The 19,536-nt window shown below is 37.1% G+C and overlaps 1 protein-coding gene across 1 annotated transcript in view; it reads left to right on the plus strand.

Moving 5' to 3' along the window:
* Positions 1-19,536, plus strand: part of RTTN (rotatin) — a gene marked incomplete at both ends in the record, with an annotated part of 159,775 nt that overhangs the window by 51,325 nt on the left and 88,914 nt on the right. Inside the window, 7 exons of the mRNA XM_080714663.1 lie at positions 3,718-3,889; positions 5,286-5,385; positions 7,769-7,857; positions 8,230-8,347; positions 13,091-13,187; positions 13,895-13,960; positions 16,996-17,184. Coding sequence (XP_080570789.1) covers positions 3,718-3,889; positions 5,286-5,385; positions 7,769-7,857; positions 8,230-8,347; positions 13,091-13,187; positions 13,895-13,960; positions 16,996-17,184 — 831 coding nt within the window. The remainder of the gene's footprint in view (positions 1-3,717; positions 3,890-5,285; positions 5,386-7,768; positions 7,858-8,229; positions 8,348-13,090; positions 13,188-13,894; positions 13,961-16,995; positions 17,185-19,536) is intronic.

A 19,536-nucleotide genomic window follows, 5' to 3' on the forward strand; every position in this document is an offset into this window, starting at 1 on the left:
AGGGACCCAGGAGGTTATCAGAGGTTACAGACTAGGTGATGGCAACAGACACGTAGCACAGTGGATCACATTCTCAGAAATAGCCACGCCATGGTCTTCCGCAAAAGAATCTGTCTGGTTACAAGTAGTATATGTGTTTCTAGGGCTGTTAGATTAAAACATACTGATGTGGCAGAAAGTAAGAGAGCACAAAGCCAAGGCCATATCTTGGTCCAAGGCACACTGAGTGAGAGACCTTTGTCCTTCTCGGAGCTTTCTCACAGGACTCAATGTGTTTCTTCGTAAGATGTTTCCATTAGCCTGTGTTCTGACAGTGATGCTGCATTATTGATAGAGAAAATTAATGTGAAACCAAGCAGATAGAGGTTCTTCGGGATGCATTCCCAAAGCGTTTCAGCCATCGTGGCTGGCTCTCCCTGCCGGGTCGGTCGGTGGTGAAGTGCTGTCTCTAAGTGCTCTTCAGTAGCACTGCAGGCCAGTTGGAGCGCCGTGGAGCTAGCCTGTCAATCATTATGCATCTCATCTTCATCGTTAGCTTCCTTTTCTAAACATCTGTTCTGTAAATTAAGTTTTCCATAAAAGTACATTGGGTCATTTACCTCTTAGAGCAGAGTTTTGGCATACTTAAAACTCATTTAGTCTGTGCTATGACTTGTGAAGCCAAAAAGGTTGTTTCCTTGTCTGCTATTTTTATTATTATTTTAACTAAATGAAAAGAAGAAGGGTGTTGTTTTCCTTTCCTGTCTGTGAGGACAGCACGAGTCTTCTCTATTGCTCTCTTCAGTTGCAATGGTTAGATTTCCCCTCACTGAACAGAGAAGCAAGTTCAGAGTCAAACGTGATGAAGAGTCAGCTGAAAAGGCTGGAGGAATAAACAGGCAGTCTTTTGACAATGAATAATTAGGACCAAATAGCGGCTAATTTGTAAACAGGTGATCAGACTGAAAAGTAAAAGTAACCTTGCACACTAAGGGATCAGATGGAGTAAAATCAGATGAAGAGTCTCTAAAAATATCTATAGAGTCTCGAGAGTAAAGTTAGGGAAGAAGGAGGCAGATGGAGTTAATGTGCTTCCCAGGAAGAGGCTTCCACACAGGTTTCCAGATCTCAGGGAGCATGTATGTCAGTGTACTAGGGTAATACTCTTCATTTCAACAAACCACCCAGATGGGTGATTTAACACAATGGAGAACAAAGACATTTGTAACAGGCAAGACATCCCCTAGGGCTGAAAGCAAGGCCCAAACTCTCTTTGAGGAAGAAAAGTCTTTGCTACAAACAACTTAAGATAATTTGCATTTTGTATTCATTTTTCTTACTTGATTAATTCTATCCCATCTCATCCAGAAATTCTATGTAGGAAAAAGCCTATTAGCGAGTCATGATATTCTTAGAACTTTGTATTTTATATATAAATATACTCAACAAGTATGTTGAGAGAATTGGATGCCTAGGGAGAACTGGATTTTGGCACTCCATTCTACACCTAAAACTATGCCAAATTTATATGTCAGAGAAGATGAATGAAAATGTGATTCACATTTCCCGTCTCTAGCCATTTTTGCTAGGGGTTGAAACTGTGGCTAAATTTATAATTCCAGATTGTAGTAGCTTGGAACATATCATTAGCTTGGAAGACAGGAACAAATTAAAGCCATCTACTAGGTAGGTGTCTGGTCTGTCTGTCTGTCTTGTCTGTCTGTCTCTTTCATTCTGTCTCTCTCTCTCTCTGACTGGGCCTCATATGCCCCAGGCTTATCTCAAATTTCTGAGCGCAGGCAATCCTGCATCATTCAGCCTCCTGACTTGCTGGAATCACAGGCCGAGGTCACAACTGAAACAACTGAACATCTGGTTTAGATGTCGAGTCTTTCTAAAGTTGTGTGATCTAACTCAACAAATGTGAGGTGAAAGCTTGCCTGATATCTCCTACCATCTTGGAATAAATATTAGTTCTCTAATGCTGATACCTGTTAATAATATTGCAGTAAATATCTGGTTTTTGTTAGATTCAGAAAGTATTTGACTGTCTCTCATTTGCCTACTAGTTATGGTCAGTTGTGGGAGTATCAACACAGACATGATCTCTACCCTTCCAGAATTTGGTCTGAAACTGGGAAGATTGATCTTATTTTTTTATTATAGTTTTTTTCTTTCTTTCTGTTATGCTAGGGATTGAATCCAGGGGTATTTTACCTCTGATCTGCCCCCCACCACACCCTTTTTATTTTTTTGTTTTGAAACAGGGTCTCACTAGGTTGTTGAGAGTCTTGCTGTGTTGTTGAGGTTGGCCAAGAACCTATTATCCTCTTGTCTCAGTCTTCCAAGTACTGGGATTACAGTTATGCATCATTATGCCTGGCTTGATTATAGTTTATTACTAATAGTGATGAAGTGAGATAAATGGTATAATTTAGGGGTCTTCCAGGTGATAGGCTCACATATAGCAGAGCAACCCAAACTAGTCTGTGAGAGAAAGACTATGTTTTACTTGTCTTTTAGGTAGTACATGAAACCTGGCAACTTATACTAGTGCTTAAAAATCTGCCCCTGTTTCTAGGTAGTTGAATCTCTCAGAGGAGTGACAGATAACATGGCCCTCACAATATCATCTACTGCTGGCCTCTGTGCACTTGCTGGTTTTCTGTTTTCTCTTTCACCGTCCAGTGGCATGCAGTATTTCTTTTTTTTTTTTTAAATGTCTCACTTTCTGATTTAATTGACTTTAATCCTAATGCATTCTAGATAACAAATCTTGGTGGGAAGGAAGCAGAGCAAGAAATGAATGTATCACTATTATGACAGTGAGAAAAAAAGAATTTTGGTAGGAATGTTCGTATTTGAGAGGAAAGTGTTTGGCCCTTAATATAAAAACACTTTCGCACACTGCAGTGCTCTTCGTTTTAGTTAGTGACGTACTTGCTCTTCTGGAGGTTCGTTTTAGTTAGTGATGTACTTGCTCTTCTGGAGGTTCATTTTAGTTAGTGATGTACTTGCTCTTCTGGAGGTTCGTTTTAGTTAGTGATGTACTTGCTCTTCTGGAGGTTCGTTTTAGTTAGTGATGTACTTGCTCTTCTGGAGGTCTGGCTTAGTATTTGGGCTCTGATACTTTCGAGCTCGAGCTAGATCACCTGCTCTGAAATCAAGAGTTACCGACTTGATTTGCAAATTGACTGACTTATCAAAATTGAATCTTATTTAGTTTCAGTGAGTCTCATTCGTAAATTTTGATTATTTTTCTTATGTTTGTTTTATAAGTATTCTAAAATGGAATAAATTTAGTTATATTTGAAATATGACATATTTTTAACAGAAAAAGGAAAGTTTCATTTTTGGTAAGAGCAGTATAAATAAGTGTGGCTCATTATTTATATTGTGTTATCTGCCGGGCGTGGTGACGCACGCTTGTAATCCCCACGCTTGGGAGGCGGAGACAGGAGGGTCACACAGGTTCGAAGCCAGCCGCACGCGCTGGTTTAGGAGACCCTGTTTCCAAATAAAAAAGTATAAAAAATAGGTCTGGGAGTAGAAGGGCTTCCAGGAACCCCAGTACCACCAAAAAAAAAAAAAAAAAAAAAAATATATATATATATATATATAGTGTTGTTATATAATAATTCTTGGTATTATGTGCTTTTAATATATATATTAAAATATATAAAATGTATATTATATATATAATTACAGAATGATGATTTAAGTATTTTGTGTTTTTAGGGTCCGTTCACAAGCATTGAAACTTTTAGCTTTGCATCTTACAAGTGAAGAAGGGGCCCATGCGAAGCGCCCTGTGATAGATGCCAGAGTTCTCTCCAGAGTCAATAATTTATTTATTGTGAAAAAACCTATTGATCTCAAGTTGGACGACAGAAGAGAACTCATTATTAAGGTAATTATAACTTTTGAGTTTTACTGTGTGGCTGTTTATTATACTTGTATGCCACATATTTTATGTGGCATTTTTTGGGTTATGCGTGCCCAGGGGAGGGAGAGAAGTGTGATTCACAACTAGTGTGAAATTAGGTTCTGGATCCATCTGGCTTCTGGATAAAATGTGTTTATTGAGTAAACACTTCTTGAATGACTATTATACGTCAAGGATCACAGTAAAAATGCTAAACCTAGAAATACTAAATTTCACTTAGTAGAATGCAAAGTATTTAGAATAGTGTCTTAAATACAAGGTAAAGATAACAAAAAGAAGCTTTGTGATGACTTAAAATTAAGTATCACTGGCATAAAATCTATTTGGAATTTTCATGTTGGAACTGCCTAGAATAGCAAAAAAAAAGAAACATAGGATGCAAAGGCAATTTCTCGTAGATGTTATAATGTTTATTGAGACTTTTTTTGTCAATCTCTTTTCTAAATCCTTTACTTCCCACACATTTTCAGAAGTTAATTATGCTATTTTCTGTCTTGAACCAGGACTGTACTATAGCACAATGGACTGATGTAGAAATTTTGCAAAGAAAGCTATTATCTTAATTGTTTTATTTCTGTGATTTTAATTTCTCATTTCACTTCAACTTTCTTTCATTTCCTATTTAAATTTAGATTAGTTCACCAGTATGCATGGTGGTAGTATTATAGAGCCATGTGTAATGCAATATTCTTTCTTCTTTCTTTCTTCCTATTTAATGGGAAAACACATTGAATTTTCTTCTAACTTGAATGTTAGGGCCATATGTCATCCTTGGCAAAAGGATTGGAGTATCTTCCAGCAGCCACTCACAAGGTCCAGTAGGGGACTCACCACGTACTCAAGGTGTGGATAGTCAGTCACATGTTCCCCTGTGTGTAGTTTGGAGGAAGGTAGGAAGGAAGGGGGCTGTCACTTCACTGGACCTGTCCAGGGTCTCTTAAGAGACAGAGAAGGGAGAGGGCCAGGGCATTTTCCCCCGGTGCCTTCTGGGAGCCAGAGGAAAATCCTCAGTCATAGGTCTGGGTCTGTCAGGTCAGCTGGTATGACTTGTAGAGAAGTTAGGAAACCTAGATGTTTTTTGTGAAGTTTTGCAAGTGTCTAATGGATTAATGGGTTGAGAGTAACTTCCTAGCAAAAATGTACATTAATATGAGAGGCTTATTTGACATCATAGCTCTTTGCTTTAGATTCTAAGCTCTGTTCTGACTTAGGACTTAGCACATATCTGTTGCAAAGTTATAGGTAAATACATCAGTGACTTAAATAAATCGACAATTGAGCTTCTATTCTTTTGGCACGAACTATCAAATTTTATTGGGGAGTTGGAAGCAGGTGAAAAAGGTTTTTTTTTGGTTTATAGTTGGAGACTGTTGAAAAGGTATATGAAATCTTCACTTCAGATGATATTGATCTTGCTTTGAGAAGGTCGGCTGGAGAACAGTTGGCGGTGATTATGCAAGGTAATGTCTTTAATGAAGGCAGTCACTGCACTGCTGAGAATAGAACTTAAAATTCCTGTGTGTGGGAGTGTCAGGGGTTGGCAGACTACAGTTGATGGTTCAGTTTCAGCCTGAGGCCTGTGTTATTCTTTTTTTACAGCCTTCAAGTTATGAATACTTTCTTCATCTCTAGAATTGTTAACAAAAATAAAACCAACACCAGAGACTATGTGACAGACCATATGTAAACAGTAAAGCCTAAAATATTTACTACTTGTTTCTTTACAGAAGAAGTCTTCTGGCCTAGTAGATTATCTTTATTTGACCCATAGAATATCATTGGATAGGATTATCTTCTTCTGAAATATTAATAGAATCCTGACAGTAAAGTTTATAGTCTTTTCTCAATTTACCTAGCATGTGTTGTTTTCAGTTTGTACAACTCTTCAGAGAAATAAATCAGAGAGTACATTTATGGGGAGGTAAAAATAAAAACAATTCACTGTAGCATGTATTTTTAAAGGCTTATTGTTAACTCATAAAATATACTCTTAGCTGTATTTGTATTGTTGTTATTTCCAGCCTTCTATTTTCCTTTAGTTTTTTTTATGCTTTCCTAGGTGTGTGTGTGTGTGTGTGTGTGTGTGTGTGTGTGTGTAGTACTGGGGGTGGAGTCCAGGGCCTTCTATCCAGGGCTATACTCCTAGCCCTGTTTTTTTTTTTTTTTTTTTTTTTTAAGCTGGGTCTCACTAAATTGCTGTGAGCCTCACTAAGTTGCTGAGGCTGACTTGAACCTGCAGCCTTCCTGTCTCAGCCTCCCAAGTCCTGGGCTCACAGGTGTGCGGCACCACGCCCCCTCTAGCCTTCCCTGCCTTTAATGTATGTCCTTTAATATTTGCAAGAAAAGATAACTTTGCACATATACTATAAAAATATTTTTAGAGTGAGCATCCATTATCCTGCCACTAGTAGAGAAAGTACTTTGAAAAGCATATTCATCGTATTTGTAGTTTTTTTAGCTTTAAATTTTTATTGATATATAATTGACTTAAGAAATGGGCTAAAGACCCAAGTAGACATTCCTCAAAGAAGACATACAGACCACCAAGACATCCATGAGGAATGCTCAACATTGTTAACATGGGAATGTGAATCAGAGCGTGGTGAGATGTTACCTCACTCCAGCTAGGATGGCTTTCATAAAAAAAGGAAAAACACTATGGAAAACAATATGAAGGCTGCTCTAGAAATTGAAAAGAGAACTACCTACCCTGTGATAGGGCAGTCCCGCTATTGGTAGATATGCAAAGGAGAAGGCAGCAGACTGAACAGCCTCTGCCTGCCCATGGTGATTGTGGCACTATTCACAGTAACATATTTGGACTAAAGAAAATAAGGCTCTGAAAGTTATAGTCTTGTTTAGAAAAAAGATCAAACCTAGTAAGACATTGTTTTAAATGAAAAATAAAATAAGGCTGGGGGTGTAGCTCAGAGGGTGAATGCCCCTAGGTTCAATCCCCAGTACCAACACACACACACACACACACACACACACACACACACACACACTCAAATAAAACTGAGAAAAGCTCTTTTAAAGAGTATTCCTTTGCTATCATTAATATTTCAAAAACAAAATTTATATATTTGGTATGCACTCTACTGGGAGTAATGGAAATCTTTTTTTTTAAGTAGCAGTTAATAGTTACAGTGATAGCTACCAATTCAGAATCCATGTATATTTGTATTTTTCTCAATGAGAATATAGGAGAAAAAGGTTTTATATACTTACAATGAATCTTTAAATAACTAGAATTTCTGCCTCTAGTAACATCTCTGTCTCTCTCACTCTCTTTAGATATAAGCTCCCATAACACTTTATTACTTTGTTGCAAATATAATATGTGAATATATGTTTATTTAAAGGTCCATATTCTTCAGGAAATATATAAAACACACCAAAATCTTTTATATTTACTATTAATAGTTTGAATATAAGGATCTTTTATTAGTAGAAAAATTTTCATGTTGCAAGCTGTATTTACTTATGAGTTTGTGGAGAGTTCTAAATATTTTGAGTTGAATTTGGAAAAAGGAAATATCAGTAAAACAATATAAGGAAAATACTTTGTCATTCACTGACGAAATGATTCATTTGTACACTTGAAAGTGTAGGACTTTCAGTCTGAACTTGTTCACATAACTATTCTTTTTATAGTTTTATATTTTCATTATAGAAGTGATACCTGTTACTTAAGTGTTTTACATATAAAAAACATAAGAAGGAGAAGTTAGAAGTTTTATCCTCTAATTTCAACCCTACATGGAACTTTTTTAATAGCTTGAAAATTGTGGATACCTGTTCTATATACATGTTTGTTAATTTTTAATATTTTGTTTGTAGATATAAAAATGCATGCTGTGGTGAAAAAATTCTGCTTAATTGACAAGATAATTGAGTATTTAAATGAATGCGTGAGTCAAGATGGCCAGGTACAACTGTTTAGTTTTTTTTATAGGTTGTTATTACTAGTCAGTTCTAAAATTGATTTTAGCTGAAATTAAATGACTATTTGGATTTTAAATCCTAAGTAATACCTAATATCTCATTTATTTAAAAAATCTCTAAAAGAGGGTCTCTATAAAAAGGAAAACTAATCTTAATATTTTCATAAGATATGTAAGGAAGAAGTATGTATACCAAACTTATTTTCAGTGGAAAAGAATTCCTAATACTGCTTTGCATTTGAGTTTCTTGTAACTTTGATGACAAAGCATGAAATTCCAAATAAGATATTCTTATGGTGTGGTTGACCTCGCCTCAGAATTGGTGCCGAGAAGTAACTGTGCTTCCCTCGTGGCCAGGTCCTAGAGTGTCTGATGCAGCCGAGCCTCACGCTGCTGCGGAAGCTTTTATATGCGGACCCAGCCCTGCGCGCCTCCCTCTCCCAGCAGTCTTCTTTCTTGACCCTGCTATTCAGACGTGAGTAGAATGAGCACTGCTGACAAGGAGCCGGGTCCTCAGCTTTAGGCGTTCATTCTTCAGCTTTATGAAACATTTATTCTCCATTTTACCAACAGTGCCGCGTTTCCTAGTGCCCATCACTAGAAATATCTCCTCACAGTGGAGAGCACTTAATACGTTCATGAAATTTCCGTATAGTCCTATTTCTTTGTAATCCTTAGAGCTGAAGAGGAGCTGCAGCCTCGGCTTACTCCGTGTAACAGTGTGTTGACTTTCTAGGCTCGGGCCTAGAAAGAGCTGCAGATGCCTGCTCTCGTTACTTCTCTTTTCTCTCAGCATCTTTTCCTTTTTCTTGTTTTGCTTGTGTTAGTGGATTCGATTTTCTATATCTTCTTGGTTCAATTTAGGTAGGTTGTATGTGTCTAGAAGTTTCTTCCGTGTTTTCCAGTTTATTGGAGTATGTATTTTCAAAATAACTTCTGATTATCCTCTGGATTTCCCCGCTGTCTATGGTAATGTCTCCTTTTTCATTTTTGATTTTAATAATTTGAGTTGCTTTTCTTTCTTTTGGTTAGGTTGGCTAAGAGTTTGTTAATCTTGTTAATCCTTTCAAAGAGCCAATTTTTTTGTTTTGTTGAGTTTTTCTATTTTTTTTTGTGTGTTCTCTACTTCATTAATTTCTGCTTTGATTTTTATTATCTCCTGCTTTCTCCTAACTTTAAAACTAGACTGTTCTAGTTTTTCTAGATCCTTTCAGTGTATCATTAGGTTGTTTATTTGATGACTTTTTGTTTTTCTTATGTAGACAGTAAGTGCAATAAATTTTTCTCTTAAAATCATCTTCACAGCGTCCTTAGATTTTCTGTGCCATATCGCTATTTTTGTTGAATTCTAGGAACTTTTAAATTTTTCCTCTTACTTATTCTGTGATCCAGTTCTCCTTCAAGAGTGTATCATTCAGTCTCATGTAGTTATGTGATTTCTTTTGGTCTTCTTATTATTGATTTCTACTTTCATTCTATTTTGATCCGATAAGATGCAGGGAATTATATTACATTTTTTTAATTTGGTGGTACTTGCTTTGTCACCCAATATACAGTCTGCTTTGGAGTAGGTTTCATGAGTAGCTGTTGTTGGTTAAAATATTCTGTGTATGTCTGCTAGGTTTATTTGGTTTATAGTATTCTTTAGGTCTGAAGAGTCTTTGCCTGGAAGATCCATCTAGTGGTGTGAGTTGTGTGTTCAAGTTTCTCAATATTTTTGTATTTGGGTCTTTTTGAGAATTGATGTTCCAGAGTTTGTTTTATAAAATTGAGGGTACCCACATTTGGGACATAAATGTTTACTATTATTATGTCTTTTTATTGGATTTTTTTCTTTTATTAATAAGAAGTCACCTGAGCTGGGTGTGGTGGCACACGCTTGTAATCCCAGCATTTGGTAGGCTGAGACCGAAGGATTGTGGTTCACGGACAGCCTCAGCTACTTAGTGAGGCCCTCTGCAATTCAGTGAGACCTGGTTTCAAAACAAAGACTAAAAAATAGGATAGGGGGTGTAGCTCGGAGGTTGAATGCCCCTGGGTTCCATCCCCAGATCTGCAAAAAAAAAAAAAAAAAAAAAAAAAAAATCACCTGATTTGTCTCTTCTGATGTATTTTGCTTAAAGTATGGAGTGTTGCTTACCCCTCCTTGTTTTTGGTCTCTAGTTCCATGGTATATCTTTTTTTATTCTTTCACCATTAGTGTATGAATATATTTGGCTGTAAAATGAATTTCTTGCAGGCAACATATAGTTAGATTATGTTCTTCAATCCACATTGCCAGTCTGTCTTTTAATTGGGGAGTTTAAACCCTTGACATTAAATTTTCTTATTGAGACATGATTTTTGTTTCCTGTCATTTTGAGCTCTGTTTAAGTTTCTGCTTGGCTTGGAACATTTTTATTCTTCCATCAATTGATAATGATATATTTTCTGAATACAAGAGTCTTGGTTGGAAGTTATTTTCTTCAAAAGTCTGGAATACATCATACCAGTCCCTCCTGGTATTCATGACTTGGGTTGAAAAGTCTGGAGTGATAATTATGTTTTGTTCCTAAATGTCACCTATTCTTTTGTTCTCATTGCTTTTTAGATTCCTTTCTTGGCCTTTGTGTTACTCATTTTTTATTATTACTTGGTGTGGAGAAGTGCTTTTTTGATTTTTTTTTTTTTTTTTGGTGGTACTTCTACCTCCGGGCTACACACCCAGATCTATTTTATACTTTTTCATTTTTGGAAACAGGGTCTCTTAAGTCAGTGCTGCTGGCTTCGAACTTGTGTGATCTTCCTGTCTCCGCCTCCCAAGCATGGGGATTACAAGCGTGCGCCACCACGCCCGGCCTTCTTGGTGTTTTGAGTATCTCCTCTATGTGGATATCCAAGTGTTTTTCTATGTTTGAGTAATTATCTGAAGAGGGCTCTGATACTCTTGGTTCGTGCTTCTAAACCTTTTCCAATGCCTATTATCCATAAATTAGGTCTTTTCATATTATCTTGTATTTCTTGAATATTCAGGTCATGTTGTATTGTTTTCTCTATATTGTTGACTCTATTTTTAGTTTTGGATGAATGAACTGTCTTGCAAAAGTGATATTCTGTTTTCCATGTGACCTAGCTTGCCAGAGGTGGTTTCTATTGAGATCTTGAATTCATTTATTGACTCCTTCATTTTGCTCACTCACTTTTTGGTTCTTAATTAGGGCCTCAATTTCTCTAACAATATGCTTTCATTTCCTGTATACTTTCTCTGAGGCTTTTAATCATATTGAAAATCAAAATTTAGATTTTTTTTCTGACATTTTCTGCAGGTCAGTATTGGGGATCTCTCGTGTTGAGTTGTGAGAGTTTATTTTTTCCTTACTGTTTTTCATTCTTATGTTTTGTTTTCTTGGCATCTTTTTCCTCTTTGTGTGCGAGTCCTGTGCCTATTTGTTATTCCTTTATAATAAGGTCTATGCTGGGGGTATATATTTGCTTCTACCAATCTGTCTCATATAATAAAACTTTTGGGTTTATTACCCATAGCCGGTTTAACAAGATATTGTTCTTAGTGTAGGCAAACAGGAATATCTGACTGTCTGCTGGCCACCATGCTTTCCAGGACCAAACATTATAGTGTAGAGACTATGATGTTCTATTCGGAGCCTACAGCCTGCTGGTTGGGATTTAATGCCCCATAGCACCACTGGTGCTCTACTGATTACGAACCTGTGAAACTGCAGAGCACTGACTTCCCGTCTCTGTGGCCAGTGGCCTAAGTCTAGCAGGACCAGAGACCACTATGTTCTGAACTTTGGCCTGGCTTGCTGAGCTTTGATGGCTCAGGTACACCACTGCTGCTAGTTCTGATCACATGGAGCACTGTCAGTCACTGGCATACAGGCATGGCAGGCACATGTTCTGGCAGAGAGAGTGTTGAGTTGCCAAGCTTTAGCAGTGATCGTGTGAACCCTTGCTAGGCCCTGGCCTCCCTGCTTCAGGGCTTAAGCTTTGACAAGGAGAGATTGTTACTGGTTTGAGACTGGGGCATGGGTGGCTCACTTATTTATCCCAGGGGACACTGCTACAGCTCTGGGTGTCAGTGATCATATGAGACCTTGTTTGTCTCTGGCCTTGATATCTGTAGTGCCCAAATATGGTCAGCCAGGAGTTTCTAGCTTTCTGAACCTGCAACCTGGTATGCTCATTTATTTCGACCCACTATAATACCATAGTCCTGTGGTGACCGCTGGAGACCCTGCAGAGGTCTCACCTGAAACTGCCGACTTAGGTCCCTCCTGCCCGAATGTCCCTAGGATTTTCTGCTAATTCATGTTTCTGCTCTGCCCTATGATAGCCCTAACCCCCACCTCTACAGGAGTGATTTGCAAACTCACAGACCCCACAGGTGTTCATTGCCACACAAGTCCCTGTGGGTCTTCCTCTGGGACAGCTTGTTAACTCAGTCTTAATGAGTGCCCCTTGGGTCTCTGCAGTCAGACTTCTGGGTAGTTGTGACTTTATCAAGCATGGAAAGAAAAGGGCGACTACTTTTGATGATGGTCTGTAGTCACTGTCTACAAAAGGCTTCGCTGCTTCTTTTCTAGAGTTAGTATCTGGGAGCCATGGTGCCGGCAGCTGGCAGCCATATGCGGACTCACCAAGATGGCGCCATTGCCATTCTGTTCTGAGACAAGGGGCATGGAGCTCCTTTTAGTCCTCAGCTCTCTCTTCTGCCTCCTATTCCACCGTGTTTTCACCGTCCTTGTTCTGTTGAGTTTTGGCTGCTTTTCTTTCCTTTGTGAATCAGCATCCTCTCACTGGTTGAGTTTTGAGTCTTAGAGCACCTGAAACACACTGTCTTTCTCCATTCCACCATCTTTCATCTTTGAGAAAACGTTTTATCTAGAATTAAATGAATCGGCAAAGCCTTCCTAGAGACTAAATCAGCTTGCTTCAGTGATTACCCCAAACCACTGTCTGGAGACTCTGGACCAGCAGTGTCTGCATTCCCTGGAAACTTGCTGGAAATGCAGACTTGTAGGCTCCACCCTAGGCACGCAGAATAGAAACCGTGTCTCACCTACCCTTGAGATGGATCTCACATATTAGACAGCGCTGTCAGTTTTTCTGGGTTAATGCTGCGTTTCCTTGCCATTCTGTTAAGATGTTTTAAATTTGAAATTCCTCCTTTCTGGAAATAAAAATATCTCATAAAGTTATGCTCATTGTTATTTTTCAGTTTCCTTAATATTTTATGAAGATTGTACAGTAGTGACTGAAGTTGGAGCGTTGTTTTGTCTCCTGCTATTTGATGAAGTGTCAAGGATGGATATGTGGTGAGATATAAGGATTTAGAAGGCCTTTTATTCTTATGTGTTTGTCTAAGGTTTCTGACATAGTCTTATATAAACATATGGAAGTTTTTGATTTCAGAGGCTTTTCCTGATAAATATAAATAAATAAACAAACACACACACACACACATATATATACTATATATATATATATATATATATATATATATATAGTATATATATAGTTACTAACTTTTGGTTTAAATAAGCAGTTATTTAAAAGTTGATTGAATCAAAAATTGTCCTGCTTTTGAATTTTGAACATTACTAAGTATAAAATTAAATAATTACTGCAGTGATTTTTGTCTTGAATAGATTTTTAGAATATCCTTAAACGTTTTGTGATTTTCTTTTAACATTTTATGATTTTAAAAATATGAGAAGATATTTAGGATGGTCATATCTAATTAACACTGATCTAGAACAACATTAGTGGGAAAGGCACAGAGTCCCCTCCTAGTAAAACCATCACATCCTGACAATCGAATCATTTATTATATGGAATTTTATAGGAAAATATAATTACTCTTTATAAGCAAAACCAGACAGTAGCACACATGTAACTATACTAAATAATAGACTCAATTGCAATCTTAATTTTATTTTTAATCAGAGAAGGAAAGCAGGTTGTGTTAAATAAACTATGATCTAAGTTGCTTTTTACTGTTTGTTTTGCTTTTTTGAAATAGGTCTGTTAATCCTTCCAGTAAACCTTCGCCATCAGTCTTCAGTTTGCCCCTTTCAATTTTTAGAAGGTAAAGGATTTATTTCTCTGATTTCCTTGAAGGAAAAAATACTGCTACCTAAAGGAAATTGTAAACTGTAATGTGGCACAGTTTCCATTTAGCATTTATTTATTTTTTTAAACAAATGAAAGTTATTTTATTGATGGATTAAAATAACCAATATTGTGAATTTATTTTCATTTACAGTTTAAATCATACAACTTGTAGTGCTTCCATGTTTCCTTCACAGTGGTACTTTGGTGATTTCCATAAGTTTAACTCCCTTCAGCAACATTTTATTTTGATATTGTTTAAATCGACAGAGAAGTTGAAGAGCTAGTGTTTATGCTGGGCTATGGTTTGCTTATACTGGTACATAAAGAGCTGGAACCAACCTAGCCTAGTGGCATTGTGATGAAAAAATATTTTTTTGGGGGGGGAGTGGTACTGGGGTTTCTGGAAGCCCTTCTACCTCCGGGCTACACTCCCAGACCTATTTTATACTTTTTATTTGGAAACAGGGTCTCTTAAGCCAGCGCAGCCAGCTTAGAACCTGCGCGATCCTCTTGCCTCCGTCTCCCAAGTGTGGGAATTATAAGTGTGTGCCACCATGCCTGGCAAAATATTCTTATTTTATACCTAATCTATATTTTTTCTGTTTTCTTTCTTTTTCTTCAGTCTGATTATTTTTCTATTACATATTTTATAGTACTTTTCTGTGGTGACCAATATATTATTAGTCTCGCTGATGAATATTTCTTTCTCTGGTCTATTGGTTTATATCCAGTTATTTATTTATTTATTTATTATTATTATTATTATTATTATTATTTTTTTTTTTTACTGGGGGTATAAGTCAGGGCTTTCTAACCTCCAGGCTATACTCCCAGACCTATTTTATGTTTTATTTAGAAACAGGGTCTCACTAAGATGTTGAGAGCCTTAATAAGTAGCTGAGGCTGGCTTCCTGTCTCAGCCTCCCAAGCACTGGGATTACAAGCGTGCACCACCATGCTTGGCTTCCCAGTTGTTTTTTTTTTAAAGTAATTTTCTATTAGTCAATGTCACATTACTATAATGAAATATCTGAAATCATTAACTTATAAAGGAAAGGATCATTTTGGTTCATGGTTTTGAAGATTCCAGTTCAAGATTGGCGGCCCCATTTGCTTTGGGCCTCTGGTGAGGATATTGTATCATGGCAACTGCGTGTGTTGGAACAAAACCATTTTCATGGGCCAGGGAGCCAAGAGGAAGTGAAGGAAACTAGGATCTCATAATTCCCTGTGAGAGGAAACCCCAGTGACCTAAGGACCTCCCACTAGGCCCCACCTTCTAAAAGTCCACCACCCCCCAGTAGCACCACCATGGGGATCAGACTTTCAGCACATGGACCTTTAAGAAACATTCAGTATTCAAACTAGCACATTTTTTTTTTCTATCCCTGGCAAGCCCAGCAGCCTATAGCAAATGTAAAATTGTATATTATGGTGATGAATTTGACTTGATCAGGGACTGAGCTGAGCTGATTTAGGCTTGGGTTTCATTCTTTGTAAAGGCTGCTCTGTTTTGTGGATTGCTCCTTCTTCTAGAGCACAACCCTTAAGGAATTTAAACAGGTAGGCTGTGCTGTGTACAGTTCCCCAATCCTTGTTCAGTCCTAAACATTAATTTTTTGTATTTTTAGCCTCCCTTTGTATCCATTTCTCCCCTCTACCCTCATCCTAGAGTATTACTATAGTCTTTTCATTTTTTATGCAGATATCATTCCTTATCTTTCCTCTTTTCCCCCTTTGTATTTTAATTGGTGAATTGTAGTTATACACCAGAGTGAGGTTCAAAGTGATAAATACAGCATGCAGCATTCCTTATGTGTTTCCCTTCAGTTCTACCCTGCTTTCCTCTCTCCCCATAGATAGGAGATCTGATGCTGGCAACTATTCAAATAACCCTGTGTTCATACCTGAAGCTCTTCATCTTTTAATGCACAACTTGTTCTCTGTCTCATACAAGTTCTCTTAAATAGTCTCCTGTGTCCATCTGATGGTGGCCCCCTGAATCTTCTAGTATATCTTTGTTTTGCGGCATATGGAGATACTCAAGGTTCTCCTTTGATTTCCTTGTTTCAGGCCATCATTAGCTATTTCTCTAAAAAGTCCTTGTTGCATTTAGTGAAAAATTCCAATTAAAAAGTATTTTTATTTAGCAAATTATGTAGCCTGGATTTGCATATAGAACTATGCTTTAGTCTTTTTATGAAGGGATGCATATTAGCACAATTAAGTATTTATAAGATTATCCAATTGTATTTGCCTACCATTTGGAATATATTTTATTAGTAAAATTATTCCTTAACATTTCTTAAGCATTGCTCTTCTGTTAAATACAGATAAATTAACTTTGATTTAAGAGAGATTGCTATTGAATTTGTTCTTATATCTAAAAATATTTTCAGGTTTTCCTGTTGGATTCTCTTATTGATTAGATAAATGTGTTCTTACAGGAAAATAATTAGTTAAAATTTACTCAGTGAATTCTTTAATCATGGGCAATTTCTGTAGCTTCTTTGAGAAGCTTCATTTTCTTTACTTTTATCGGTACCTGATAGCTTCATATCATAATGTAGTTTATAGCCATAGCGACATACATGCACACTGCACTTGGTGGGAAGCCTCATTTTGGTCCTCTGTAAAGTGAGTCCATGGTGCCTGCCAAGGAAATGTGAATGAATGATTGATCACAAGTGTCCTCTGTCAGACAGTAGGTATCCATGTTCTGAATTCTGTTCAGTCTACTGTCGTCTTGAGACCTGACTTCAATTTGCATCAGTTACCTCTGCAACAACTCTGAAAAACATAGAATATATAAGTCCTCAAGGAAACTTAATGAAACATTCTTGGGAGTTTAGAGGAGGGTGTTCAGTATGGTAATTTTAAAATAAGAATTAAGAGGCACATCATTGCATTACTATGGAATAATACAATTAGTTCTCATTTTTGGCTCATCTTTTTGATTAATGTTTAAAAATTTATAGGTTTTGAATTATTTGTATTTATTTTCTCTAGGTATCACCTACCGGTGTATGTAACTGGCCACCATGTTGTGAGTCCTTACTCAATAGTTTTGCCATTATCTGCTGATTGTTTGACCTTGAAACCTGTGTCAGATATGCTGAGAATCGCTTGGAACCTGTCATGGTATCATGGAACTGATAATCTATTGAAGCAAATTAATTCCGACGCTAAAACTCAAGAGTAAGCTGTTATATTTAGAAAAAAAAAAAACATTCACAGTTAATTGTAACTGGTTAGATTTTGTTTTTTCTTCAGGTCAGATAGCTTTTTTTTTTTATGTGATATTATCATCTGATTCTGATTTTAACTAAAGATTATAATTTTCTTTTTATGTTACAGATTACATGTGTTTGTTTTTAAAGATCTTTCACACATGAACATTAAAATTAAAGAACTTTGTATTTAGTGTTTATTATTTAAAAAAATCTACACATGGGCATTTAAATTAAAAAGCATTATATTTTATGCTGTTTAGAGATTATATAACGTTTGTCTACTTAATAGATGTAAATCACTAGGAATAGTGCTCTAGATTAGAGTAAGACTCAATATATATATGAATAGTTATTATTATAATGATTACTTTTGAATATCTTAATATTCTAATCTGTGTGTCATATATGAACAAAACCTATTTTTAATATTTCTGTAGGGAGGAAAAAGTCAGTATAGACACTTGAAATGTTAATATAAAATTCTAATATTGACAGACATGCATGAGTTTTCTTTTGACTGTAAATCAACCTTAATTGTAAGAAAATGAAGTAAAACAATTTTGGGGAGGGAGTTTATACAACGGACCAGCTCGGTCGGCACTGAAACCACTGGGGCTTAGTTCCTAGAAGATGGGCAAAGGCTTCAGCTGTTTTCTGCAGAGGCTTTTCTGCAGCGATTTTCCCTCTCTTACCAAGTAAAACTCCTTCAAGTCCTAGTTCGGCGCTAAACGTGGGGGTTTATCCCCAAGACTTGGGAGAGAGAAATCTGAAATAATTTGACACGGACAATGGCCTCCAGACAATTGCCTCCTTTCGTGCAATTGACAAAGTTTATTATTTCCCCAAAACCAAAATTTGTACCCTTCCAGTGAGATTCCTAGTAGAAAAATGTAAATACCAAAGAACAATAGTGAAGCATAGAGTGAAGGACATGTAAATTACCAACCATAAACAACAAAAGTAAGGCCTGTGACATCACAGGTCTTTTGTGATTAAGATCATCCCCCTGACCTTGGTGGGTCTTTATGATTAAGATTAGCCCCCTGACCATGCAGGTGGGTCTTAGGGGGCAAATTCCAGAAAAGATAAGAATCACACACAGAGTTTTTTTTTTTAAGAATTTGGCTTTTAGAAACTCCTTTAACCCTTTCCGTTCCTAAGGCTCTGTCCATGTCCTCCTCTATCTAGTAACTTCTTTGAGCTGGATAGGGACGAAATTGGAGGTTTCAGCCTTCATACATGTAGTTGGCATGGGGGAATCTGTGTCGTGTACGTCTATGATGATCCAGAGGATTGTGATGGATGTCTGCCAGATTTTGTCTGCAATACCATCTGATGTCTGAAAGCTTCAAGCCTATGAGACAACACTCACAATACAGTTTAGCAGATAGGGCCGAAAAAGCAACATGAAGTTTTTAAATTTAATTGTCAGATGTACTACTTTAACCTCTACCATCCTCTTTTAATAATCCATCTTCATCACATAGGCATACCACAAACCTTCTGCAACTTTGCTTTTAACCTTCTGTTTTTTATCCTGGTCCTTTCTTTCCCATTTTGGGACAATCTTAGGATAAACTTTACTTCATACAAAATGCTTTCTTATTCTCACAAGATTTCCTTTCTTTATAACCACCAAAACTTTATATCTGCACACTTATTATACCTGTCTTTTATCCTGACATACATATTCCTTAGCCAGGTGGTGCCTCCCTGTCTCCGGGCAGTGCATGTACTAGGTGCAAGGGTCAAGAATCTACCTGGCCCTCGGCTCTATTGTATTGGGCATTATTGACTGCTCATCAACTAGGCTGCTTTGAAGTCACATAAAAAGTTTATCTTTCCTATATCCGGGTCGGATCACAAGGAGAGGAGGTAAACAGAGGCACCGGTTGCCTCTCTTACAGTTTTAGGGCTAATGGCTTCAGCTGACTCCTAAGGCTTTTACTATAGGTTAATGAGTAGAATCAAGGGCAAAGATAGAGAGGAACTCTGCATTGTAATTGCTGCAGCTTGAATGCTTTCACAGCACTTAAGCTTTAACTAGGTTTTATTATAGCTTGGAGCAAGGCAGGAGGAGTCTGAGGGCTCAGACATATATTACCTGAATTTTTATCTTCCATCGACACAGTTTCTCCCATGGTCCTGATTTTTGGGATCCCGTTTTACATCACTGGAGCCATTAGTATAGAATCATTACCAAAAGAACAATAGCTTATAAAAGAACATCTAAGAGCAAGAAGTACTTTGACCAGGGGCAACGCCCCCCTCAGGGCTTCATCTCCTTGAGATTTGATGCCACGTCATGCGTGCAGGG

The sequence above is a fragment of the Muscardinus avellanarius genome (genome assembly GCF_963383645.1).
Source record: "Muscardinus avellanarius genome assembly, chromosome: 17".
In the NCBI taxonomy this organism is placed as follows: Eukaryota; Metazoa; Chordata; class Mammalia; order Rodentia; family Gliridae; genus Muscardinus; species Muscardinus avellanarius.